This window comes from Anomaloglossus baeobatrachus, chromosome 5, assembly GCF_048569485.1.
Source record: "Anomaloglossus baeobatrachus isolate aAnoBae1 chromosome 5, aAnoBae1.hap1, whole genome shotgun sequence".
Lineage (NCBI taxonomy): Eukaryota > Metazoa > Chordata > Amphibia > Anura > Aromobatidae > Anomaloglossus > Anomaloglossus baeobatrachus.
This window is the reverse complement of record NC_134357.1, coordinates 111,285,703-111,308,743: the sequence shown is the minus strand read 5'-3', so window position 1 is coordinate 111,308,743 and position 23,041 is coordinate 111,285,703. Positions and strand designations below refer to the sequence as shown.

Genomic DNA, 23,041 nt, shown 5'->3' with positions numbered 1-23,041 from the left:
CAGAGAAAGATTTTACGGTGAGTGCCCAAAATCGTTCTTTCCATTGCTTCATTGGGGATACAGGAAACCATGGGAAATGCCAAAGCAGTCTACAAGGGTCGGAAGAAAAGGACTAGAAGAATGAAAGAACAGAGGAAAACTGGCCACTGCAAATTGAAAAACCTTTTCTAACTGGGCCTGGAACCGCCAAAAAGGAAAAAGGTAAGAAGGTGTGTACTCTGTAGACCTTAAGACAGACAAGTACTCATGACTAGGATGCACCTTAGAGAGCCGACAAAGACTTGATAACAAATGGTCTAGGAAGCCCCAGTCATAGAATAGAGCCGGAAAACCAGAGGGTGTTCTGACCCGTGCCCAGAATGCATCCAGAATGGAAAAGCAGATCCAGATCAGAAGACAATTACGATGTCTCCAGAATACGAACAAGGAATCCGAACGTCTGACTGAACCTACCCGAGTAGATAAGGGGGGGTTCAGAGAAAGACGCACGCTGACAAAAAAAATATCTTAAGAGACCAGTTATGAGGATGCAAAATGGGAAAACAGAGCAAGAACAACTGAACTCATGTCTGACAGCAAGAGGCCAGGAGGAAGGAAGCGACAAGTGGAGAAGGAGGGGGGTGGGGGGCGCCTGGGTAACTTATGTAAGTTTCCACAAGGCATCTGCGAGAAGGTAGTCTACCTCGGGGAGATGATAGACCCCCTCGGTAGAGTCAAACCCTTTGATTACTGCGGAACTAGAGGAAGACCGAAGGGTAGGGAAGAATGGTTAGCCTCGGAGACCAACGAGGCGTCAAAAAACCGCTGAGACTTGCAAAACATGCATGCGGACAGGGGGACCCACACCCTGGAAGCCATTAGATTGATGTCAGGCGTGTTCTGCTGTAAATGGATATGGATAAGAAGTGTCTGATGAGATAACCAATCTCCTGTTGAAGGCTTTTCCATAGGTTACGAAGTCGGCGGTCCAGAGTTAACTCCAGGGATGGGAATTGTGGAAAGAAGGGAATTTTGTTACTTACCGTAAATTCCTTTTCTTCTAGCTCTTATTGGGAGACCCAGACGATTGGGGTATAGCTACTGCCCTCCGGAGGCCACACAAAGCACTACACTAAAAAGTGCAAGGCCCCTCCCCTTCTGGCTATACCCCCCCGTGGTACCACGGGTTCTCCAGTTTTAGTGCCAAAGCAAGAAGGAGGAAGCCAATAACTGGTTTAAACAAATTAACTCCGAATAACGTCGGAGAACTGAAAAACCGTTCAACATGAACAACATGTGTACCCGCAAACAACAAAAAAATCCCGAAGGACAACAGGGCGGGTGCTGGGTCTCCCAATAAGAGCTAGAAGAAAAGGAATTTACGGTAAGTAACAAAATTCCCTTCTTCTTCAGCGCTCTATTGGGAGACCCAGACGATTGGGACGTCCAAAAGCTGTCCCTGGGTGGGTAAAGAGATACCTCATGTTAGAGCTGCAAAACAGCCCTCCCCTACGGGGATGTCACTGCCGCCTGCAGGACTCTTCTACCTAAGCTGGCATCCGCCGAAGCATAGGTATGCACCTGATAATGTTTGGTGAAAGTGTGCAGACTCGACCAGGTAGCTGCCTGGCACACCTGTTGAGCCGAAGCCTGGTGTCGCAAAGCCCAGGACGCACCCACAGCTCTGGTTGAGTGGGCTTTCAGCCCTGAAGGAACCGGAAGCCCAGCAGAACGGTAGGCTTCCAGAATTGGTTCTTTGATCCATCGAGCCAGGGTGGCTTTAGAAGCCTGCGACCCCTTGCGCTGGCCAGCGACAAGGACAAAAAGTGCATCTGAACGGCGGATAGGCGCCGTGCGAGAAATATAGATTCTGAGTGCTCTCACCAGATCTAGCAAATGTAAGTCTTTCTCATACCGGTGAACCGGCTGAGGACAAAAGGAAGGCAAGGATATATCCTGATTAAGATGAAACGAGGATACAACCTTAGGGAGAAACTCCGGAATGGGGCGCAGCACTACCTTGTCCTGGTGGAACACCAGGAAGGGAGCCTTGGATGACAGAGCTGCCAGCTCAGACACTCGCCGAAGCGATCGCAACAAGAAACGCCACTTTCTGTGACAGGCGAGAAAAGGAAACGTCCTTTAGAGGCTCGAAGGGCGGCTTTTGCAGAGCAACTAGTACTCTGTTCAGATCCCATGGATCTAACGGCCGCTTGTACGGGGGCACAATATGACAGACCCCCTGTAGGAACGTGCGCACCTTAGGAAGACGTGCTAGACGCTTCTGAAAAAACACAGATAGTGCCGAGACTTGCCCTTTAAGGGAGCTGAGCGACAAGCCCTTTTCCAACCCCGATTGCAGGAAGGAAAGAAAGGTGGGCAATGCAAATGGCCAAGGGGATACTCTCTGTGCAGAGCACCAGGATAAGAAAATCTTCCACGTTCTGTGGTAGATCTTAGCAGACGTTGACTTCCTAGCTTGTCTCATTGTGGCTACGACTCCTTGAGATAATCCTGCGGACGCTAGGATCCAGGACTCAATGGCCACACAGTCAGGTTCAGGGCCGCAGAATTCTGATGGAAAAACGGCCCTTGGGACAGTAAGTCTGGTCGGTCTGGCAGTGACCACGGTCGACCGACCGTGAGATGCCACAGATCCGGATACCACGATCTCCTCGGCCAGTCTGGGGCGACGAGTATGACGCGGCTGCAATCGGATCTGATCTTGCGTAACACTCTGGGCAAGAGTGCCAGAGGTGGGAAGACGTATGGGAGCCGGAACTGCGACCAATCTTGAACTAATGCGTCTGCCGCCAGAGCTCTTTGATCGCGCGACCTCGCCATGAATGCCGGGACCTTGTTGTTGTGCCGGGACGCCATTAGGTCGACGTCCGGCACTCCCCATCGGCGACAGATTTCCTGAAACACGTCCGGGTGAAGGGACCACTCCCCTGCGTCCATGCCCTGGCGACTGAGGAAGTCTGCTTCCCAATTTTCTACGCCTGGGATGTGAACCGCGGATATGGTGGATGCTGTGTCCTCCACCCACATTAGAATGCGCCGTACTTCTTGGAATGCTTGCCGACTGCGCGTCCCTCCTTGGTGGTTGATGTATGCCACCGCTGTGGAGTTGTCCGACTGGATTCGGATCTGCTTTCCTTCCAGCCACTGTTGGAAGGCCAGTAGGGCAAGATACACTGCCCTGATTTCCAGAACATTGATCTGAAGGGTGGACTCCTGCGGAGTCCACGTCCCCTGGGCCCTGTGGTGGAGAAACACTGCTCCCCACCCTGACAGACTCGCATCTGTCGTGACCACTGCCCAGGATGGGGGCAGGAAGGATCTTCCCTGAGACAATGAGGTGGGAAGGAGCCACCATTGTAGAGAGTCCTTGGCCGTCTGGGAAAGAGAGACTTTCCTGTCCAGGGACGTTGACTTCCCGTCCCATTGGCGGAGAATGTCCCATTGAAGTGGGCGCAGATGAAACTGCGCAAAGGGAACTGCTTCCATGGCTGCCACCATCTTCCCGAGGAAGTGCATGAGGCGCCGTAAGGGGTGCGACTGGCCTTGAAGGAGGGATTGCACCCCTGTCTGTAGGGACCGCTGCTTGTTCAGCGGAAGCTTCACTCTCGCTGCTCGAGTATGAAACTCCATGCCAAGATACGTTAGCGACTGTGACGGTGACAGATTCGACTTTGGAAAGTTGATGATCCATCCGAACGTCTGTAGAGTCTCCAGCGTAGCATGTAGACTGAGTTGGCATGCCTCTTGAGAGGGTGCCTTGACAAGTAGATCGTCTAGGTAAGGGATCACCGAGTGTCCCTGAGAGTGCAAGACTGCTACCACCGCCGCCATGACCTTGGTGAAGACCCGGGGGGCTGTCGCCAGACCGAATGGCAGAGCTACGAACTGAAGATGGTCGTTTCCTATCACAAAACGTAGAAAACGTTGATGTTCTGTAGCAATTGGCACGTGGAGATAAGCATCTTTGATGTCTATTGAGGCAAGGAAGTCTCCTTGAGACATTGAGGCAACGACAGAGCGGAGGGTTTCCATCCGGAACCGTCTGGCGTGCACATGTTTGTTGAGCAGCTTTAGATCCAGAACAGGACGGAACGAGCCGTCCTTTTTTGGAACCACAAAGAGATTGGAGTAAAACCCTCGCCCTTGTTCCTGAGGCGGTACAGGAACCACTACTCCTTCCGCTCTTAGGGAGTCCACCGCCTGCAGCAGGGCATCTGCTCGGTCTGGATGTGGGGAGGTTCTGAAGAACCGAGCTGGAGGACGAGAACTGAACTCGATTCTGTACCCGCGAGACAAAATGTTTGTCACCCACCGGTCTTTGACCTGTGACATCCAAATGTCGGAAAAGCGGGAGAGCCTGCCCCCGACCGGAAATGCGGAGGGGGGGGGCTGGAAGTCATGAGGTAGCCGCTTTGGAAGCGGTTCCTCCATTTGCTTTCTTGGGGCGTGCGTGAGCCCGCCAGGAATCTGAGACTCTTTGCGTCCTCTGAGTCCCTTTGGACGAGGAGAATTGTGTCTTGCCCGAACCTCGAAAGGACTGAAACCTCTGCTGCCATTTTTTCTGCTGAGGTTTGCTTGATCTGGGCTGGGGTAAGGAAGAGTCTTTACCCTTGGACTGTTTAATGATGTCAGCCAATGGCTCGCCAAACAGTCTATCTCTAGATAAAGGCAAGCTGGTTAAACATTTTTTGGAACCAGCATCTGCTTTCCAGTCCTTTAACCACAAGGCTCTGCGCAAAACTACCGAATTGGCGGACGCCATTGAGGTGCGGCTGGTAGATTCTAGGACCGCATTGATAGCGTAAGACGCAAACGCAGACATCTGCGAGGTAAGGGACGCCACTTGCGGCACCGCTGGATGTATGATAGCATCCACTTTTGCTAAACCAGCTGAAATAGCTTGGAGTGCCCATACGGCTGCGAATGCTGGAGCAAACGACGCGCCGATAGCTTCATAGACAGATTTTAACCAAAGGTCCATCTGTCTGTCATTGGCAGCCTTAAGTGAAGCGCCATCCTCCACTGCAACTATGGATCTAGCTGCAAGTTTGGAAATCGGGGGGTCTACTTTTGGACACTGGGTCCAGCGCTTGACCACATCAGGGGGGAAAGGAAAACGTGTATCCTTAGAACGTTTAGAGAAACGCCTTTCTGGATGAGCGTCGTGTTTCTGGATTGACTCTCTGAAGTCAGAGTGATCCAAGAAAGCACTCAATTTACGCTTGGGATAGAGGAAACGAAACTTCTCCTGCTCTGCAGCTGCCTCCTCTGCAGAAGGAGCTGGGGGAGAAATATCCAACAGTCTATTGATGGCTGAGATAAGCTCGTTTACCATGGCGTCCCCATCCGGGGTATCCAGATTGAGAGGGGTTCCAGGATAAGACTCCTGATCACTCTCTTCAGACGCATCACAGGGCGACTGATTGCGCTGAGACCCTGAGCAGTGTGATGACGTTGAGGGTCTTTCCCAGCGAGCTCGCTTAGGGTGGCTGGGGCTATCATCTGAGTCATAATACTCAGCCTGGGAAGCCGGGGACCCCCTTGCAGTCTGGATTAATTCCAACTGAGGGGGATTAGAGGACAGAGACCTCGCCGTGTCCATAGACTGAGCCCCAGTCATGGATTGCAAAGTTTCAAGGATTTTTGCCATAGTCACAGACATTCCATCAGCAAAAACTGCAAAGTCTGTCCCTGACACCGGGGCAGGACTTACAAGCGTCTCAGCCTGGGTCACTACCCCTCCGGACTCCGGCTGGCGAAGCAGCACCGGATCTGAGCATTGCACACAATGGGGGTCTTTGGAACCTGCTGGTAGAGCAGCCCCACATGCAGCACACGCAGTGTACACAGCCCTAGCCTTGGCAGCCTTGCGTTTTGTGGATGACATGTTGCTGCCTCCTCAGAGCGATCTGGGGTATCCAGCCAGGAAGCGACCTCACAGTGCAAGAAATAAATAAATATATATATCTGGTGACACAGTACACCAATGCACACTGAGGCACTAGAGGGGCCAGCTGAAATGCCGCTTACCGCCCGCTTAAGAGCGGGTGTGTGGTCTCCAAAAGCCCCCTAGTCCAGGTCTCCCAGAGCCTTGCGTCCTTCCTATAGCCAGACTGCATGTAATGGCTGCCGGCGTCCTGGGAGAGGAGGGGGGGCGGGCCCTGGGCGTTCCTGACTAAGAGCGGGAAGCCTGCTTCCCTCTGTGCCTAGTGAGAGGGCTGGAGCATGTAAATCAGGCTCCAGCCCTCGTCGCTGCTGCGAAACAGCGTCTCTCCCCTACCCTGATTGACAGGGTGGGGGCGGGAACGAAGCGGAGCTAGGCCGCAAAAGCCGGGGACTGGATTTATAAACGCCGCCGCCGTAAAAGCGCGGTCGGCGTGGCCCCGGCGCACTACAAGTCACAGCAGCGCCGCCGGTCCAGTGGGGGTCGGCGCTGCGTTCCCACAACACAAAAGTCCCCCAGTAAACTGCAGGAACACCAACTCAATCGTTACGGTCCCCGGCGCACTACAACACCCAGCCAGCCCGGAGTGTGTCTGTGCCTGCCGGGGACACAGAGTACCTGTATGATGCAGGGCCTTGTCCCTGATTGTACTCCTGCTCCGTATCCATCAGGTGCTATGGGTCTGTGGATGGAGCCCGGCGTCAGAGCTTAGAGGCCGGCAGGATCCCACTTCCACAGAGCCCTACAAGGGGATGTGGAAGGAAAACAGCATGTGGGGCTCCAGCCCCTGTACCAGCAATAGGTACCTCAACCTTACAACACCATCCACGGGTGAGAAGGGAGCATGCTGGGGGCCCTATATGGGCCCTCTTTTCTTCCATCCGAAATAGTCAGCAGCTACTGCTGACTAAAATCTGTGGAGCCATGCGTGGATGTCTGACCTCCTTCGCACAAAGCTTGAAAACTGGAGAACCCGTGATACCACGGGGGGGTATAGCCAGAAGGGGAGGGGCCTTGCACTTTTTAGTGTAGTGCTTTGTGTGGCCTACGGAGGGCAGTAGCTATACCCCAATCGTCTGGGTCTCCCAATAGAGCGCTGAAGAAACACTGGCACCCAGTGTTCAGTCCATGAATAGATACCTTAGATGATATCGATAGGGGCAGGGTTCCACCTTTGTGAACGATTAAAGATGTGGTGTTGTTGAATTAGAAGAGGATGGCGGATTAAAAGAAGATCCTGCCAAACGAGGAGGGGCAGATTGATGACTAGGTTCCAGATGAAGATAGGAGAGAAGGGTTACAGAGTATACCAGCGACCCAGAACTGTAAGACACTGGAGTAGAATTTCCCCAACTGAACATAAAGATGTCAGTCATGACGAACATCTGATAACTTTTAAGGGTCTCTTGTGAAGAATGAGAGTAGACCACCACCAGGTCAAGAAAACGTGACTGGGGAAGAAGAGACTGTTATACAATAGAACTGCTTGAATGAGAGGAACATGGAACACAAGATCAGAAATTGAGCTCCAAGAAGAGTGGAGAAATATTCTACAGGAAGAAGAATGCTGCTCGTGCAGAACGAAACAGCATGCTCCGAAGGACTAGACACTGAAATGGATCAGGAAACGACTCTGATCTGCTAAAAGTCGAACCCAAACAAGGTGTGCTACAAAAGACGTAAACATTTTGCAGCGAGCTGAAGGTTAGAGCTGTAAACCATATTTCATTTGGGAAAAGAAGGGAATTTTGTTTACTTACCGTAAATTCCTTTTCTTCTAGCTCCTATTGGGAGACCCAGACAATTGGGTGTATAGCTTCTGCCTCCGGAGGCCACACAAAGTATTACACTTTAAAAAGTGTAACCCCTCCCCTCTGCCTATACACCCTCCCGTGCATCACGGGCTCCTCAGTTTTGGTGCAAAAGCAGGAAGGAGGAAACTTATAAATTGGTCTAAGGTAAATTCAATCCGAAGGATGTTCGGAGAACTGAAAACCATGAACCAAAAGAACAATTCAACATGAACATGTGTACACAAAAGAACAACTGCCCGAAGGGAACAGGGGCGGGTGCTGGGTCTCCCAATAGGAGCTAGAAGAAAAGGAATTTACGGTAAGTAAACAAAATTCCCTTCTTCTTTGTCGCTCCATTGGGAGACCCAGACAATTGGGATGTCCAAAAGCAGTCCCTGGGTGGGTAAAAGAATACCTCGAGTAAAAAGAGCCGAAAAACGACCTCCTCTTACAGGTGGGCAACCGCCGCCTGAAGGACTCGCCTACCTAGACTGGAGTCTGCCGAAGCATAGGCATGCACCTGATAGTGTTTCGTGAAAGTGTGCAGACTAGACCAGGTAGCTGCCTGACACACCTGCTGAGCCGTAGGCCGGTGCCGCAGTGCCCAGGACGCACCCACGGCTCTGGTAGAATGGGCTTTCAACCCTGAAGGAAGTGGAAGTCCAGAAGAACGGTAGGATTCAAGAATCGGTTCCTTGATCCATCTAGCCAAGGTTGACTTGGAAGCCTGCGAACCCTTACGCTGGCCAGCGATAAGGACAAAGAGGGCATCTGAACGGCGCAGGGGCGCCGTGCGAGACACGTAGAGCCGGAGTGCTCTCACTAAATCTAATGAGTGCAAATCCTTTTCACATTGGTGAACTGGATGAGGGTAAAATGAAGGTAAGGAGATATCCTGATTGAGATGAAAAGGGGATACCACCTTAGGGAGAAATTCCGGCACCGGATGTAGAACCACCTTATCCTGGTGAAAAAACAGGAAGGGGGCTTTGCATGACAGCGCTGCCAGCTCCGACACTCTACGGAGCGATGTGACTGCCACTAGAAATGCCACCTTTTGCGAAAGACGTGATAAAGAAACTTCCCGCAGCGGCTCGAAAGGTGGCTTCTGAAGAGCCGTTAGCACCCTATTGAGGTCCCAGGGATCCAGCGGACGCTTGTAAGGTGGGACTATGTGGCAAACTCCCTGCAGGAACGTGCGGACCTGCGGAAGTCTGGCTAGACGCTTTTGAAAAAATACGGAAAGCGCAGATACTTGTCTCTTAAGAGAGCCGAGAGACAAACCCTTGTCCATTCCGGATTGAAGGAATGAAAGAAAAGTGGGTAAGGCAAAGGGCCAGGGCGTAAAACCCTTGTCAGAGCACCAGGACAAGAAGATCCTCCAAGATCTGTGATAGATCTTGGCGGACGTTGGTTTCCTGGCCTGTCTCATAGTGGCAATGACATCTTGAGATAACCCTGAGGACGCTAGGAGCCAGGACTCAATGGCCACACAGTCAGGTTGAGGGCCGCAGAATTCAGATGGAAAAACGGCCCTTGAGACAGCAAGTCTGGGCGGTCTGGGAGCGCCCACGGTTGACCCACCGTGAGATGCCACAGATCCGGGTACCACGACCGCCTCGGCCAATCTGGGGCGACGAGAATGGCGCGATGACAGTCGGACCTGATTTTTCGCAACACTCTGGGGAGCATCGCCAGAGGAGGAAACACATAGGGAAGTCGAAACTGCGACCAATCCTGAATTAATGCGTCCGCCGCCAGAGCTCTGTGATCTTGAGACCGGGCCATGAATGCCGGGACTTTGTTGTTGTGCCGTGACGCCATGAGATCGACGTCCGGCGTCCCCCAGCGGCGACAGATCTCTCGAAACACGTCTGGGTGAAGAGACCATTCCCCCGCGTCCATGCCCTGTCGGCTGAGAAAATCTGCTTCCCAGTTTTCTACGCCCGGGATGTACACTGCGGAGATCGTGGAGGCTGTGGCTTCCACCCACTGCAGAATTCGTCGGACTTCCTGGAAGGCTTGACGACTGCGAGTGCCGCCTTGGTGGTTGATGTAAGCGACGGCCGTGGCGTTGTCCGACTAGATTCGGATCTGCTTGCCCTCCAGCCACCGATGAAAGGCCAATAGGGCTAGATACACTGCCCTTATCTCCAGAATATTGATCTGAAGGGATGACTATCGGAGTCCAGGTTCCCTGAGCCCTGTGGTGGAGAAAAACCGCCCCCCACCCGACAGGCTCGCGTCCGTCGTGACCACAGCCCAGGTGGGGGGTAGGAAGGATTTCCCCTGCGACAGAGAGTTGGGAAGGAGCCACCACTGAAGTGACGTCTTGGTTGCAAGGGAAAGAGAGACGTTCCTGTCGAGTGAACTCGACCTCCTGTCCCATTTTCGGAGAATTTCCCACTGGAGTGGCCGCAGATGGAATTGCGCGAACGGCACTGCCTCCATCGCTGCCACCATCTTCCCCAGGAAGTGCATGAGGCGCCTCAAGGGGTGTGACTGACCCCGAAGAAGAGATTGCACCCCTGCCTGCAGAGAAAGCTGTTTGTCCCGCGGTAGCATGACTACCGCTGACTGTGTATGAAACTCCATCCCAAGGTACGTCAGTGATTGGGTCGGTGTCAACTGGGATTTTGGGAAGTTGATTATCCAACCGAACTGCTGGAGAGTCGCCAGAGCGACAGAAAGGCTGTTTTGACACGCCAACTGAGAGGGTGCCCTGACCAGGAGATCGTCTAAGTAGGGAATCACCGAGTGGCCCTGAGAGTGTAGGACCGCCACAACAGATGCCATGACCTTGGTGAACACCCGTGGGGCTGTCGCCAGGCCGAAAGGCAATGCCACGAACTGAAGGTGTTCGTCCCTGATGGCGAAGCGCAAAAAGCGTTGATGTTCGGGAGCGATCGGCACATGGAGATAAGCATCCTTGATGTCGATCGATGCTAGGAAGTCTCCTTGTGACATTGAAGCGATGACAGAGCGGAGAGATTCCATCCGAAACCGTCTGGTGCTCACATGTCTGTTGAGTAGTTTGAGGTCCAGAACGGGACGGAACGAGCCGTCCTTCTTTGGCACCACAAACAAGTTGGAGTAAAAGCCGCGACCATGTTCCTGGGGGGGGGGGGGGGGAACAGGTATCACGACTCCTTCTGTTTTCAGAGCGTTCACCGCCTGAAAAAGTGCATCGGCCCGCGCGGGGGGCGGAGAGGTTCTGAAGAAACGAGTCGGAGGCCGAGAGCTGAACTCTATCCTGTAACCGTGAGACAGGATGTCTCTCACCCATCGGTCTTGAACATGTGGCCACCAGGCGTCGCAAAAGCGGGAGAGCCTGCCACCGACCGAGGATGCGGTTCGGGGATGCTGAGAGTCATGAGGAGGCCGCCTTGGAAGCAATGCCTCCTGCGGCCTTTTGGGGGCGTGACTTAGCCCGCCACGCATAGGAGTTCCTCTGGCCCTTCTCCGGCCTGCTGGACGAAGAGGATTGGGGCTTGGCGGAGGGACGAAAGGACCGAAACCTCGATTGTATCTGTCGCTGCTGAGGTCTCTTTGGCTTACACTGGGGCAAGGAGGAGTCCTTTCCCGTAGATTGCTTAATAATCTCATCCAATCGTTCGCCAAACAATCGGTCGCCAGTAAACGGCAACCCGGTTAAAAACCTCTTGGAAGCAGAGTCTGCCTTCCATTCGCGCAGCCACATGGCCCTGCGGACTGCCACAGAGTTAGCGGATGTCACCGCTGTACGGCTAGCAGAGTCTAAAACTGCGTTCATGGCATAGGAAGAAAAAACTGACGCCTGGGAAGTCAAAGACGTAACCTGCGGAGCAGAATTACGTGTGACCGCATTAATCTCAGCCAGACAAGCTGAGATAGCTTGTAGTGCCCACACGGCTGCAAAGGCCGGGGCAAAAGATGCCCCCGTGGCTTCATAGATGGATTTCATCAGGAGCTCTATCTGCCTGTCAGTGGCATCCTTTAGCGATGATCCATCTGCAACCGATACCACAGATCTAGCCGCCAATCTAGAGACTGGGGGATCCACCTTGGGACATTGAGCCCAACCCTTGACAACGTCAGGAGGGAAGGGGTAACTCGTGTCAGTAAGGCGCTTAGTAAAGCGCTTGTCCGGAACCGCTCTGGGCTTCTGGACAGCATCTCTGAAGTTAGAGTGATCGAAAAACGCACTCCGTGTACGTTTAGGGAACCGAAACTGGTGTTTCTCCTGCTGAGAAGTTGACTCCTCTACAGGTGGCAGTGGGGGAGAGATATCTAACACCTGGTTGATAGACGAGATAAGATCATTTACTATAGCGTCCCCATCAGGTGTATCAAGATTGAGGGCAGCGTCAGTGTCAGAGCCCTGAGCTGCGACGTCCGCCTCGTCCTCCAGAGAGTCCTCACGCTGGGAACCTGAGCAACATGAAGAAGTCGGGGAAGATTCCCAGTGTGCCCGCTTAGCCGGTCTGGGACTGTGGTCCGGGCCGGAGTCCTCCACGTGAGACCTAGGGCCCCCCCTGGGAACGTGCTGCGGCGCGGGCAGAGAGGGGCCTGGGGGTGAAGATCCAACAGGGCCCGGGGCCTGTGTAGGGACCGGTCTGGACTGCAAAGCTTCAAGCAGCCTGGCAGACCATTTGTCCATAGACTGAGCCATGGAATGTGAGAGTGACTCAGAGAGTTTTTCAGCAAAAACTGCAAACTCTGTCCCTGCCGCCTGGACAGGGAGAGCAACGGATTCTACCTGAGCTGAGGGGCCCACTAGTGACCGAGCCTCTGGTTGTGGAAGCAAAACAGGGGTTGAGCATTGCTCACAGTGAGGGTAGGTGGAACCTGCAGGTAACTTAGCCGCACAAGAGGTACAGGTTGCAAAATAACCCTGTGTCTTGGCCCCCTTGCTCCTTGTGGACGACATGCTGTTGTCTCCTAGGAGAGTGATCACTGAGGGTATATGGGGAGGGTATACAGCCCGACCGAACAGAGATATATAAATATATATGGTATCTATTCCGGCACCCTGAGGGGACCAGCACCGGGTGACCGGTGTGGCTTACCGACCGCTAAAAAGCGGAGTGTGTGTCCTCCAGATTCCCTGCCTTAGGTCTCCCAGCGTTGCAGAGCTCTTTCCAGGAAAAACTTCCACAGGCAGAATGCCAAAGAAATGGCTGCCGGAGCTCTCAGGGGAGGAGAGAAGCCGGGGGCGGCGTTAGAAAAAGTGCGGGAATCTGGAGTCCCCACAGTGATCAGTGAGGGGGGGAGGAACATACAGGATGCCCTGGCCCTCACAGCCGACGTCAGGCCAGCAGTCCCGCCCTTATCCCTGATAGACAGGCCCGGGGGCGGGAATTTTGCAACTAGGCCGCAATTGAAGCCGGGGACTAAATTTAGTACCGCGGCCGACAAACAGGCGCGGTCGGCGCGGAAGTCCGCCGGCCGTCACAAATAAGCAGCTGCTGCAGCGTCCGGGATGTAGGCGCTCCATGCACATCCCCCATGGGGGTACAGAGTACCTTAGTGATGCAGGGCCCGGTCCCTGAGGATAAACGAACTCCTGTCCGACAGCTTCCCCCAGGGGCTGCGGAGGGAGCACGGTACCAGTGCCTGGATGACCGCTGAGGATCCCACTTCTCCCAGAGCCGCTAAGGGATGGTGAAGGAGACGGCATGAGGCTCCTGCCTTTGTACCCACAATGGGTACCTCAACCTTAACAGCACCGCCGACAAAGTGGGGTGAGAAGGGAACATGCCGGGGGCCCCGTGGGAGCCCACTTTTCTTCCAACCGATATAACTAAAATGAGAAGATGAGTGGATGTGTGCCTCCTTCTACACAAAGCATAAAACTGAGGAGCCCGTGATGCACGGGAGGGTGTATAGGCAGAGGGGAGGGGTTACACTTTTTAAAGTGTAATACTTTGTGTGGCCTCCGGAGGCAGAAGCTATACACCCAATTGTCTGGGTCTCCCAATGGAGCGACAAAGAAAAAAGCGAAGATCCCTCCCGGATCTAAAAGAAAAATCTGAGTGGCTGGAGTAAAGCCACACAAATATGGTGAAAAACATACAAACTCCCTGTGGAAATGTCCATGGTGAGATCTGAACCCAGAACCCAAGTGCTGTCAAGAAACAGTGCGATGCCGTAACCTGTCATGGTGTCGTTGCGAAAGAAAATAAAAAAAAAAAAAATAGAAAAAAAAAAAAAGAGGCAAAACTGACGAAGACTTTTTTGCTGAAAGTACCTGGAAGATCCTGTGAACTGCAGGGTCAGAGTAAGCCAGAGATTTTATATGCTGCTATGGACTGTTCGAGTGAGAGAGCGCTAAACCTGAGAGTCATGATCTAATCATTATGAAAAAAAGATCAGACTATGACTATAAATCGTAAAAAGGATACAAGTTCTTGTATCAGACGACTCGTTTTCAGTGACCTCCATTTTAGGGGTTGGGCTAGTCTCTGCTCTACTTAGTATTCGTCGTTTGTCATTTACGAAGAATACTCAGTGGATTATGCACAGTGACAGTGCGCTCACTCACTGGCATTGATCAGAAGTAACGAGCCGGCAGGAGAGCGCAGTCAGTGTGTGTTGTAAAATTATGCTGTGTCCAATCCTCTTTGCCAGTGTAAGGCTATGTGCCCACGCTGCAAAATTCTCAAAATTTGCCGTGATTTTTTCGCGGAAAATCCGCAGTACAGCAAGTCCCCAGCCATTTCTATGGCATTTGGGGAGGGCTGTGGCCATGCTGCGTTTTTTCTGCAGCGGAAATAATGCGAATTTCCCTGCGGATAAATCTGCAGCATGTGAATTATTCCTGCGGATTTCTCCGCAGGGTCCCATACTTACCTGCCTTGATAGCAGCGGTGCAGACTGGAGCGCAGTGGAGCCAGGAGCAGGAAGGAGGAGGTGGGTGGGGCCTGCACGAGCTACGGTCATGTGACAGCCAGAGCTAGTTCAGGCCCGCCCACCTTCTCCTGCACAGTGCAGGCAGACATGGCCGGAGAGAAGTGCTGCGTGATGGAGGCAAGTATGAACTCCCGATTACTGCAGCACTTGTTCTGCATTGAGGATGCAGTGCTGAAGCCATGGTACTGTATCCTCAATGCAGAATACCCGCAGCATATCCGCAGGACATTCCGCTGTACAACCGCAGCATGGAAACAGACAAAGTTGTGCTGCGGATTTCTGCCAGCTCCTGCGGAATGTCCTGCGGATATAACCGCAGGAAAAACTGTCCCCGTGGGCACATACCCTAAGGCTACATGCGCACGCTGTGTTTTTTGCTGTGTTTTTTGGCTGCAGTTTTGTTGTCAGAACTTTCGACATTTGACTTCCCAGCAAAGTTTATGAGAAGTCAGATTTGCTATGCGCACATTGCAGTTTGTCAGCGTTTTGTCAAATATTTGTGACAAAAAAAAATGCAGCATGTTCATTCTTCCTGCGTTTTTGTCAACAATTGTCACAAAAATGCAGCAAAAACGCACCAAAAATGCACCTACAATTACAAGCATTTTTTGTGACATTTCCAGGCTCTATTTGACAAGGTGCAGTTTTGGCTGCAGTTTGTGAACACACAAAGATGCAGCGTGCGCATGTAGCCTAAGGGCTACATGCTAATGGATGTGCTGTGGTCAGCAGCTCATATGGATTCATAGTTTACCTTGAGAGCAGATCGCCATTATTAATGGCGAGACATGTTACTGTACTTATCTTTATTGCCATTACACTTTGCCTGCTATTATGCATAACTTGTACGGATATCGAGACTGTGTGCCAAATGTATGCTCTATTCTCCTTTATTCCTGCGTGATACATGGGGATTTTCCCTTTATACTATCTTTGGTCCCTGTTTCACACTGTTTTGTGTGTAAAATGCAAAGATTGTTCAATAAAAACCATTTGATTTAAAAAAAAAAAATAAATAATAATAATAAGCGACATACAGAGGACAAGTGACCTCACTTGTAGGAGCACCGCTGATCTCTGCACACTGGGTATCCTTTTTGTGCACCCACAGTGCGCTCTCCTGCCACCTTGTTACAAGAACCCAGTCTTTAAAAACGGGCATCACCAACAGATTTTGTAGATCAGTAGCATACTGTCAATGCAGTAAATTTGTGCCAATTTTTTTGACCAAATTCCACCTGTAATTTGTGGAAATTTTACACCTTTGAATCAAAAGCACCATTGACAATTTGGCTGGTACAGATTGTTTCTCCCTTTAGGTGTTAATTTAGTAAAACGTTCTCTCACCCTGGCATTCTTTTCTTCTTCTGTCAGAGGGCGGATCTTGTAAGTAGGGGCAATATCCTTAAATATTTCCATTAACGAAATCAGCACAAGCTTCCGAATGGTCACTGCCACTGTGGAGTCCTGTTCCATCAGCATAGAACGCAGCTCTTTCAGCTTTTTAATCTATTGGGGTAAACATATCAATTAGTCCGAGTAATCTTTATAATAAGCATATATCAATCCAATTTTTACATTTTTTAGTCGTCTGAGCCGTTTTACTGATGCAAGCTTTACATTTCAACATTTACCATAGGTACAGCCCTCTGTAGAAGCAATATTTGAATGAGTAATAAAAAGGTATAACGACAGAGCAATCTGAATGATTGCCCAATTATTTGTAACCTTTCATAGCCATGACTTAGGTCTACTTTGAGAGGAATCCATAATCCTATGCTTTCTGTCCAAAAATACAAAAAAAAAAATACAAAAAAAAAAAATATAATATAATATGACCTAAATGCATCCTTTATTAAAAATACAAAGCACCTACACTGTTCTCAGGATCTGCCAGTATAGCCGAGGCCAGAGATGCAATGTGGACTTTCTTTTCTTCCAGCGCGGCTCTCCTATGTGCGATCAGTTCCTCTGTGCTCCGTACAGGTACAGGCTCTGCAGACACAACTGGGAAGACACACGCATCCACTCTCAGCAAATGTAATGGCGATTATATACCTGGGTGACTACCAAAAGGGCTAAATATCTATCAAACACTTCTCAACTGAACACTAAAGCTATGCTCACACGTTGTGGCCTTTTATTTTCCAAATTAGCAGCAAAAACCATTGGGATTCTGCAGCGATTGCAGGGAAAAAAAATGAACCGTTGCCATGATATGAAGAATTTTCTTATTATAAAACCAGCAAAGAGCCAGTCACAATTTAGGTATCCTTTGTCCTTTTGAGCTCCTTCGAGGTAAAATGCAACAGCATACCATTTATTTATACAAAAGCCTATTTCAAACACAAAAATAAATAAAACGTTATACCGTAAAGTGCATACATTTATTTTACAATGGGACCATATGGAAAATGTACGATGTGCTGGCTTACACAAGCGTATTACACGGCCGGGCACTATGAAAGGTTTGTCGGAGAGCACTCAGCCCAATGTTACACCCATACAAGTGTATGGGTAGGTGGAAATCATCCGAGTGCAGTCTTGATATAAAACGACACAGACAATGGAGAGAGTCATCTCTCAGTCTCCTCCTCACTAGAGATGAGCAGACCTGTGAATATTCGGTTTTGCCAAAATATTTTTTTATAAAGTGCTGTTCTGGACCCGGACTTGCCCTGAACTCCCTTTAAGTCACTGATTGGCAGTTTGGCTTTCCACTTACATGCAGCCTGCCATAAACACCTCCGCGGGAACTCCGAACATCGGGATCGCTCATCTCTACTCACCAGAGTTCAGATTCTCGCATGTGTGAGAATCGGATCACAGTAAAATGACTGATAAGAGTTTGATCCGAGTGTCATTAGCATAATGGGGACGATTCTCTCACATGCGAGAACATATACCATGTCAGCGAACCCTAAGGCTATGTGCCCACAGGAGCTCGTACCTGCGGATGTATCCACAGGTACGAGCGCATGTTTCCCGCAGCTGCCCGCCGGCGTCCGCAGCTATTTTTAGCTGCTAGATTACAGCGGAATAGCAGCGGGAAACATGCGGAGATTCATGCGGCATACCTGCGGACGTCCCGGCCTCTATCTCCATAGCGGAGGGCCGGGACATCCGCAGGTAATTGCGCATGAATAATTGACATGCAATTATACATGCGGATGCCTACATCCACAGCATGGTCGGCAGCCGCACTTTCCGCAGCGTGGACACAGCACTCCCCATGCCCCATAGGATAACATGGGGAGTGACTGTACATGCTAAAACCTGCGGATTTATCTGGAATATCCAGAAAAATCCGCAGGTTTTCCGCGGCAAAATCCGCAGAAACAAGGTCCCGTGGGCACATAGCCTAAGGCTACTTTCACATTGCGTTTTTCCCTACGTTCAGTGGTTCTGTCGAGGCATCTGTCCGAACATGCGAGAATCCGAGCTCAAGTGAGGGGTAGACGCAGGGATTCATCTCTTCATTACCTCCATTGTCTGTTGACATCTATCAGACTAAACGTAGAAATTATCCGAGTGCAGTCCAATGTTTTCCACTCACCAATAGACATGAATGGGTGTCCCCCATCCAAAGAAGGGAATTTTGTTTACTTACCGTAAATTCCTTTTCTTCTAGCTCCTATTGGGAGACCCAGACAATTGGGTGTATAGCTTCTGCCTCCGGAGGCCACACAAAGTATTACACTTTAAAAAGTGTAACCCCTCCCCTCTGCCTATACACCCTCCCGTGCATCACGGGCTCCTCAGTTTTGGTGCAAAAGCAGGAAGGAGGAAACTTATAAATTGGTCTAAGGCAAATTCAATCCGAAGGATGTTCGGAGAACTGAACCATGAACCAAAATAACAATTCAACATGAACAACATGTGTACAAAAAAGAACAACAGCCCGAAGGGAACAGGGGCGGGTGCTGGGTCTCCCAATTAGAGCTAGAAGAAAAGGAATTTACGGTAAGTAAACAAAATTCCCTTCTTCTTTGTCGCTCCATTGGGAGACCCAGACAATTGGGACGTCCAAAAGCAGTCCCTGGGTGGGTAAAAGAATACCTCGAGTAAAAAGAGCCGAAAACGTCCCCTTCTTACAGGTGGGCAACCGCCGCCTGAAGGACTCGCCTACCTAGACTGGCATATGCCGAAGCATAGGCATGCACCTGATAGTGTTTCGTGAAAGTGTGCAGACTCGACCAGGTAGCCGCCTGACACACCTGCTGAGCCGTAGCCTGGTGCCGCAATGCCCAGGATGCACCCACGGCTCTGGTAGAATGGGCTTTTAGCCCTGAAGGAATCGGAAGCCCAGAAGAACGGTAGGCTTCAAGAATCGGTTCCTTGATCCACCGAGCCAAGGTTGACTTGGAAGCCTGCGAACCCTTACGCTGGCCAGCGACAAGGACAAAGAGCGCATCAGAACGGCGCAGGGGCGCCGTGCGAGAAATGTAGAGCCGGAGTGCTCTCACTAGATCTAGCAAGTGCAAATCCTTTTCACATTGGTGAACTGGATGAGGGCAAAATGAAGGTAAGGAGATATCCTGATTGAGATGAAAAGGGGATACCACCTTAGGGAGAAATTCCGGGACCGGACGCAGAACCACCTTATCCTGGTGAAAAACCAGGAAGGGGGCTTTGCATGACAGCGCTGCCAACTCCGACACTCTACGGAGCGATGTAACTGCCACTAGAAATGCCACCTTCTGCGAAAGACGTGATAGAGAGACATCCCGCAGTGGCTCGAAAGGTGGTTTCTGAAGAGCCTTTAGCACTCTGTTAAGATCCCATGGTTCCAGCGGCCTCTTGTAAGGTGGGACTATGTGGCAAACTCCCTGCAGGAACGTGCGGACCTGCGGAAGCCTGGCTAGACGCTTTTGAAAAAACACGGAAAGCGCCGATACTTGTCCCTTGAGAGAACCGAGCGAAAAACCCTTGTCCATTCCTGATTGAAGGAAGGAAAGAAAAGTGGGCAAGGTAAAGGGCCAGGGGGAAAAACCCTGATCAGAGCACCAGGATAAAAAGATCCTCCAAGTCCTGTAATAGATCTTGGCGGACGTTGGTTTCCTGGCCTGTCTCATAGTGGCAATGACATCTTGAGATAACCCTGAAGACGCTAGGAGCCAGGACTCAATGGCCACACAGTCAGGTTGAGGGCCGCAGAATTCAGATGGAAAAATGGCCCTTGAGACAGCAAGTCTGGGCGGTCTGGGAGTGCCCACGGTTGACCCACCGTGAGGTGCCACAGATGCGGGTACCACGACCTCCTCGGCCAGTCTGGAGCGACGAGGATGGCGCGGCGGCAGTCGGACCTGATTTTGCGTAACACTCTGGGCAGCAGTGCTAGAGGAGGAAATACATAAGGCAGTCGAAACTGCGACCAATCCTGAACTAATGCGTCCGCCGCCAGAGCTCTGTGATCTTGAGACCGTGCCATGAATGCCGGGATTTTGTTGTTGTGCCGAGATGCCATGAGGTTGACGTCCGGCGTTCCCCAGCGGCAACAGATCTCTTGAAACACGTCCGGGTGAAGAGACCATTCCCCTGCGTCCATGCCCTGGCGACTGAGAAAGTCTGCTTCCCAGTTTTCTACGCCCGGGATGTGAACTGCGGAGATGGTGGAGGCTGTGGCCTCCGCCCACAGCAGAATCCGCCGAACTTCTTGGAAGGCTTGACGACTGCGTGTGCCGCCCTGGTGGTTGATGTACGCAACCGCCGTGGCGTTGTCCGACTGTATGCGGATCTGCCTGCCCTCCAGCCACCGATGGAACGCCTTTAGGGCTAGATACACTGCCCTTATCTCCAGAACATTGATCTGAAGGAAGGACTCTGTCGGAGTCCAGGTTCCCTGAGCCCTGTGGTGGAGAAAAACCGCTCCCCACCCTGACAGACTCGCGTCCGTCGTGACCACAGCCCAGGATGGGGGCAGGAAGGATTTTCCCCTCGACAAAGAAGTGGGAAGAAGCCACCACTGAAGAGAGGTTTTGGCTGCCAGTGAAAGAGAGACGTTCCTGTCTAGGGACGTCGACCTCCTGTCCCATTTGCGGAGAATGTCCCATTGAAGTGGACGCAGATGAAACTGCGCAAAGGGAACTGCCTCCATAGCTGCCACCATCTTCCCTAGGAAGTGCATGAGGCGCCGCAAGGGGTGTGACTGGGCCCGAAGAAGCGAGTGCACCCCTGTCTGCAGCGAACGCTGTTTGTCCAGCGGAAGCTTGACTATTGCTGAGAGAGTATGAAACTCCATCCCGAGGTACGTCAGTGATTGGGTCGGTGTCAATTTTGACTTTGGGAAATTGATGATCCACCCGAACCTCTGGAGAGTCTCCAGAGCAATGGTCAGGCTGTATTGGCATGCCGCCCGGGAGGGAGCCTTGACTAGGAGATCGTCTAAGTAAGGGATCACCGAGTGGCCCTGAGAGTGTAGGACCGCCACCACGGATGCCATGACCTTGGTGAAGACCCGTGGGGCTGTCGCCAGGCCGAAAGGCAGTGCCACAAACAAAGGTGTTCGTCCCTGATGGCGAAACGCAGGAAGCGTTGATGCTCTGGTGCAATCGGCACATGGAGATAAGCATCCCTGATGTCGACTGATGCTAGGAAGTCTCCTTGTGACATCGAAGCGATGACCGAGCGGAGAGATTCCATGCGAAACCGTCTGGTTCTCACGTGTCTGTTGAACAGTTTGAGGTCCAGAACAGGACGGAATGATCCGTCCTTTTTTGGCACCACGAACAAGTTGGAGTAAAAGCCGCGACCACGTTCTTGAAGGGGAACGGGGATCACAACTCCTTCTGTCCTCAGAGTGTTCACCGCCTGAAAAAGTGCATCGGCTCGCTCGGGGGGCGGAGATGTTCTGAAGAAACGAGTCGGAGGACGAGAGCTGAGCTCTATCCTGTAACCGTGAGACAGAATGTCTCTCACCCATCGGTCTTGGACATGTGGCCACCAGGCGTCGCAAAAGCGGGAGAGCCTGCCACCGACCGAGGATGCGGTTTGGGGAGGCCGAAAGTCATGAGGAGGCCGCCTTGGAGACGGTGCCTCCGGCGGTCTTTGGAGGACGTGACTTAGACCGCCATGCATAAGTGTTCCTCTGGCCCTTCTGAGGCCTGTTGGACGTGGAGGATTGGGACTTGGCTGAGGGCCGAAAGGACCAAAACCTCGACTGAATCTTTCGTTGCTGCGGTCTGTTTGGTTTGGACTGGGGTAAGGACGAATCCTTTCCCTTGGATTGCTTAATAATTTCATCCAATTGCTCGCCAAACAAACGGTCGCCAGAAAATGGCAAACCGGTTAGGAACTTCTTGGAAGCAGAGTCTGCCTTCCATTCGCGTAGCCACATGGCCCTGCGGACTGCCACCGAATTGGCGGACGCTACCGCTGTACGGCTCGCAGAGTCCAGGACGGCATTCATGGCGTAGGATGAAAAAACCGACGCCTGAGAAGTCAAAGACGCAACTTGCGGAGCAGAGGTACGTGTGACCGCATTAATCTCAGATAGATAAGCTGAGATAGCCTGGAGTGCCCACACTGCTGCAAAGGCTGGGGCAAAAGACGCGCCTATGGCTTCATAGATGGATTTCATCAGGAGTTCTATCTGCCTGTCAGTGGCATCCTTGAGCGATGAACCATCTGCCACTGATACTACGGATCTAGCCGCCAGTCTAGAGACTGGAGGATCCACCTTGGGACATTGAGCCCAACCCTTAACTACATCAGCAGGAAAAGGGTAGCGTGTGTCATTAAGACGCTTAGAAAAGCGCTTGTCCGGAAATGCTCTGTGCTTCTGGACAGCATCTCTGAAGTTAGAGTGATCGAAGAACGCACTCCGTGTACGTTTAGGAAACCTAAACTGGCGTTTCTCCTGCTGCGAAGCAGACTCTCCTCTATAGGTGGAGGTGGGGGAGAAAGATCTAGCACCTGGTTGATGGACGCTATCAGATCATTTACTATGGCGTCCCCTTCCGGTGTATCAAGATTGAGAGCAACGTCAGGGTCAGAGCCCTGAGCTGCGACCTCCGCTTCATCCTCCAGAGAGTCCTCAAGCTGAGACCCCGAACAGCGTGATGAAGTCGGGGAAGGTTCCCAGCGAGCCCGCTTAGCCGGTCTGGGACTGCGGTCCGTGTCGGAGTCCTCCCCGTGAGACTCAGGTGTCACCCTAGGAGCACGCTGCTGCGCAGACCGAGAGGGGCCTGGGGGCGATGAACTCACAGTGCCCGAGGCCTGTGTAAGGGCCGATCTGGACTGCAAAGCTTCTAGTATCTTAGCAGACCATCTGTCCATAGACTGAGCCATGGATTGTGACAGCGACTCAGAGAGTTTCTCAGCCAAAGCTGCAAACTCTGTCCCTGCCACCTGGACAGTGGAGGCCGGGGGTTCTACCTGAGCCGAGGGTCCCAGTGCCCGAGGCTCCGGC

At 51.9% G+C, this 23,041-nt stretch overlaps 1 protein-coding gene across 1 annotated transcript in view; it reads right to left on the bottom strand.

Annotated features, from left to right (window-relative positions):
• Positions 1-23,041, bottom strand: part of NOC3L (NOC3 like DNA replication regulator) — a 196,118-nt gene that overhangs the window by 157,168 nt on the left and 15,909 nt on the right. Inside the window, exons 6-7 of the mRNA XM_075348773.1 lie at positions 16,508-16,638; positions 15,979-16,140 (exon numbers count right to left, since the gene is read on the bottom strand). Coding sequence (XP_075204888.1) covers positions 15,979-16,140; positions 16,508-16,638 — 293 coding nt within the window. The remainder of the gene's footprint in view (positions 1-15,978; positions 16,141-16,507; positions 16,639-23,041) is intronic.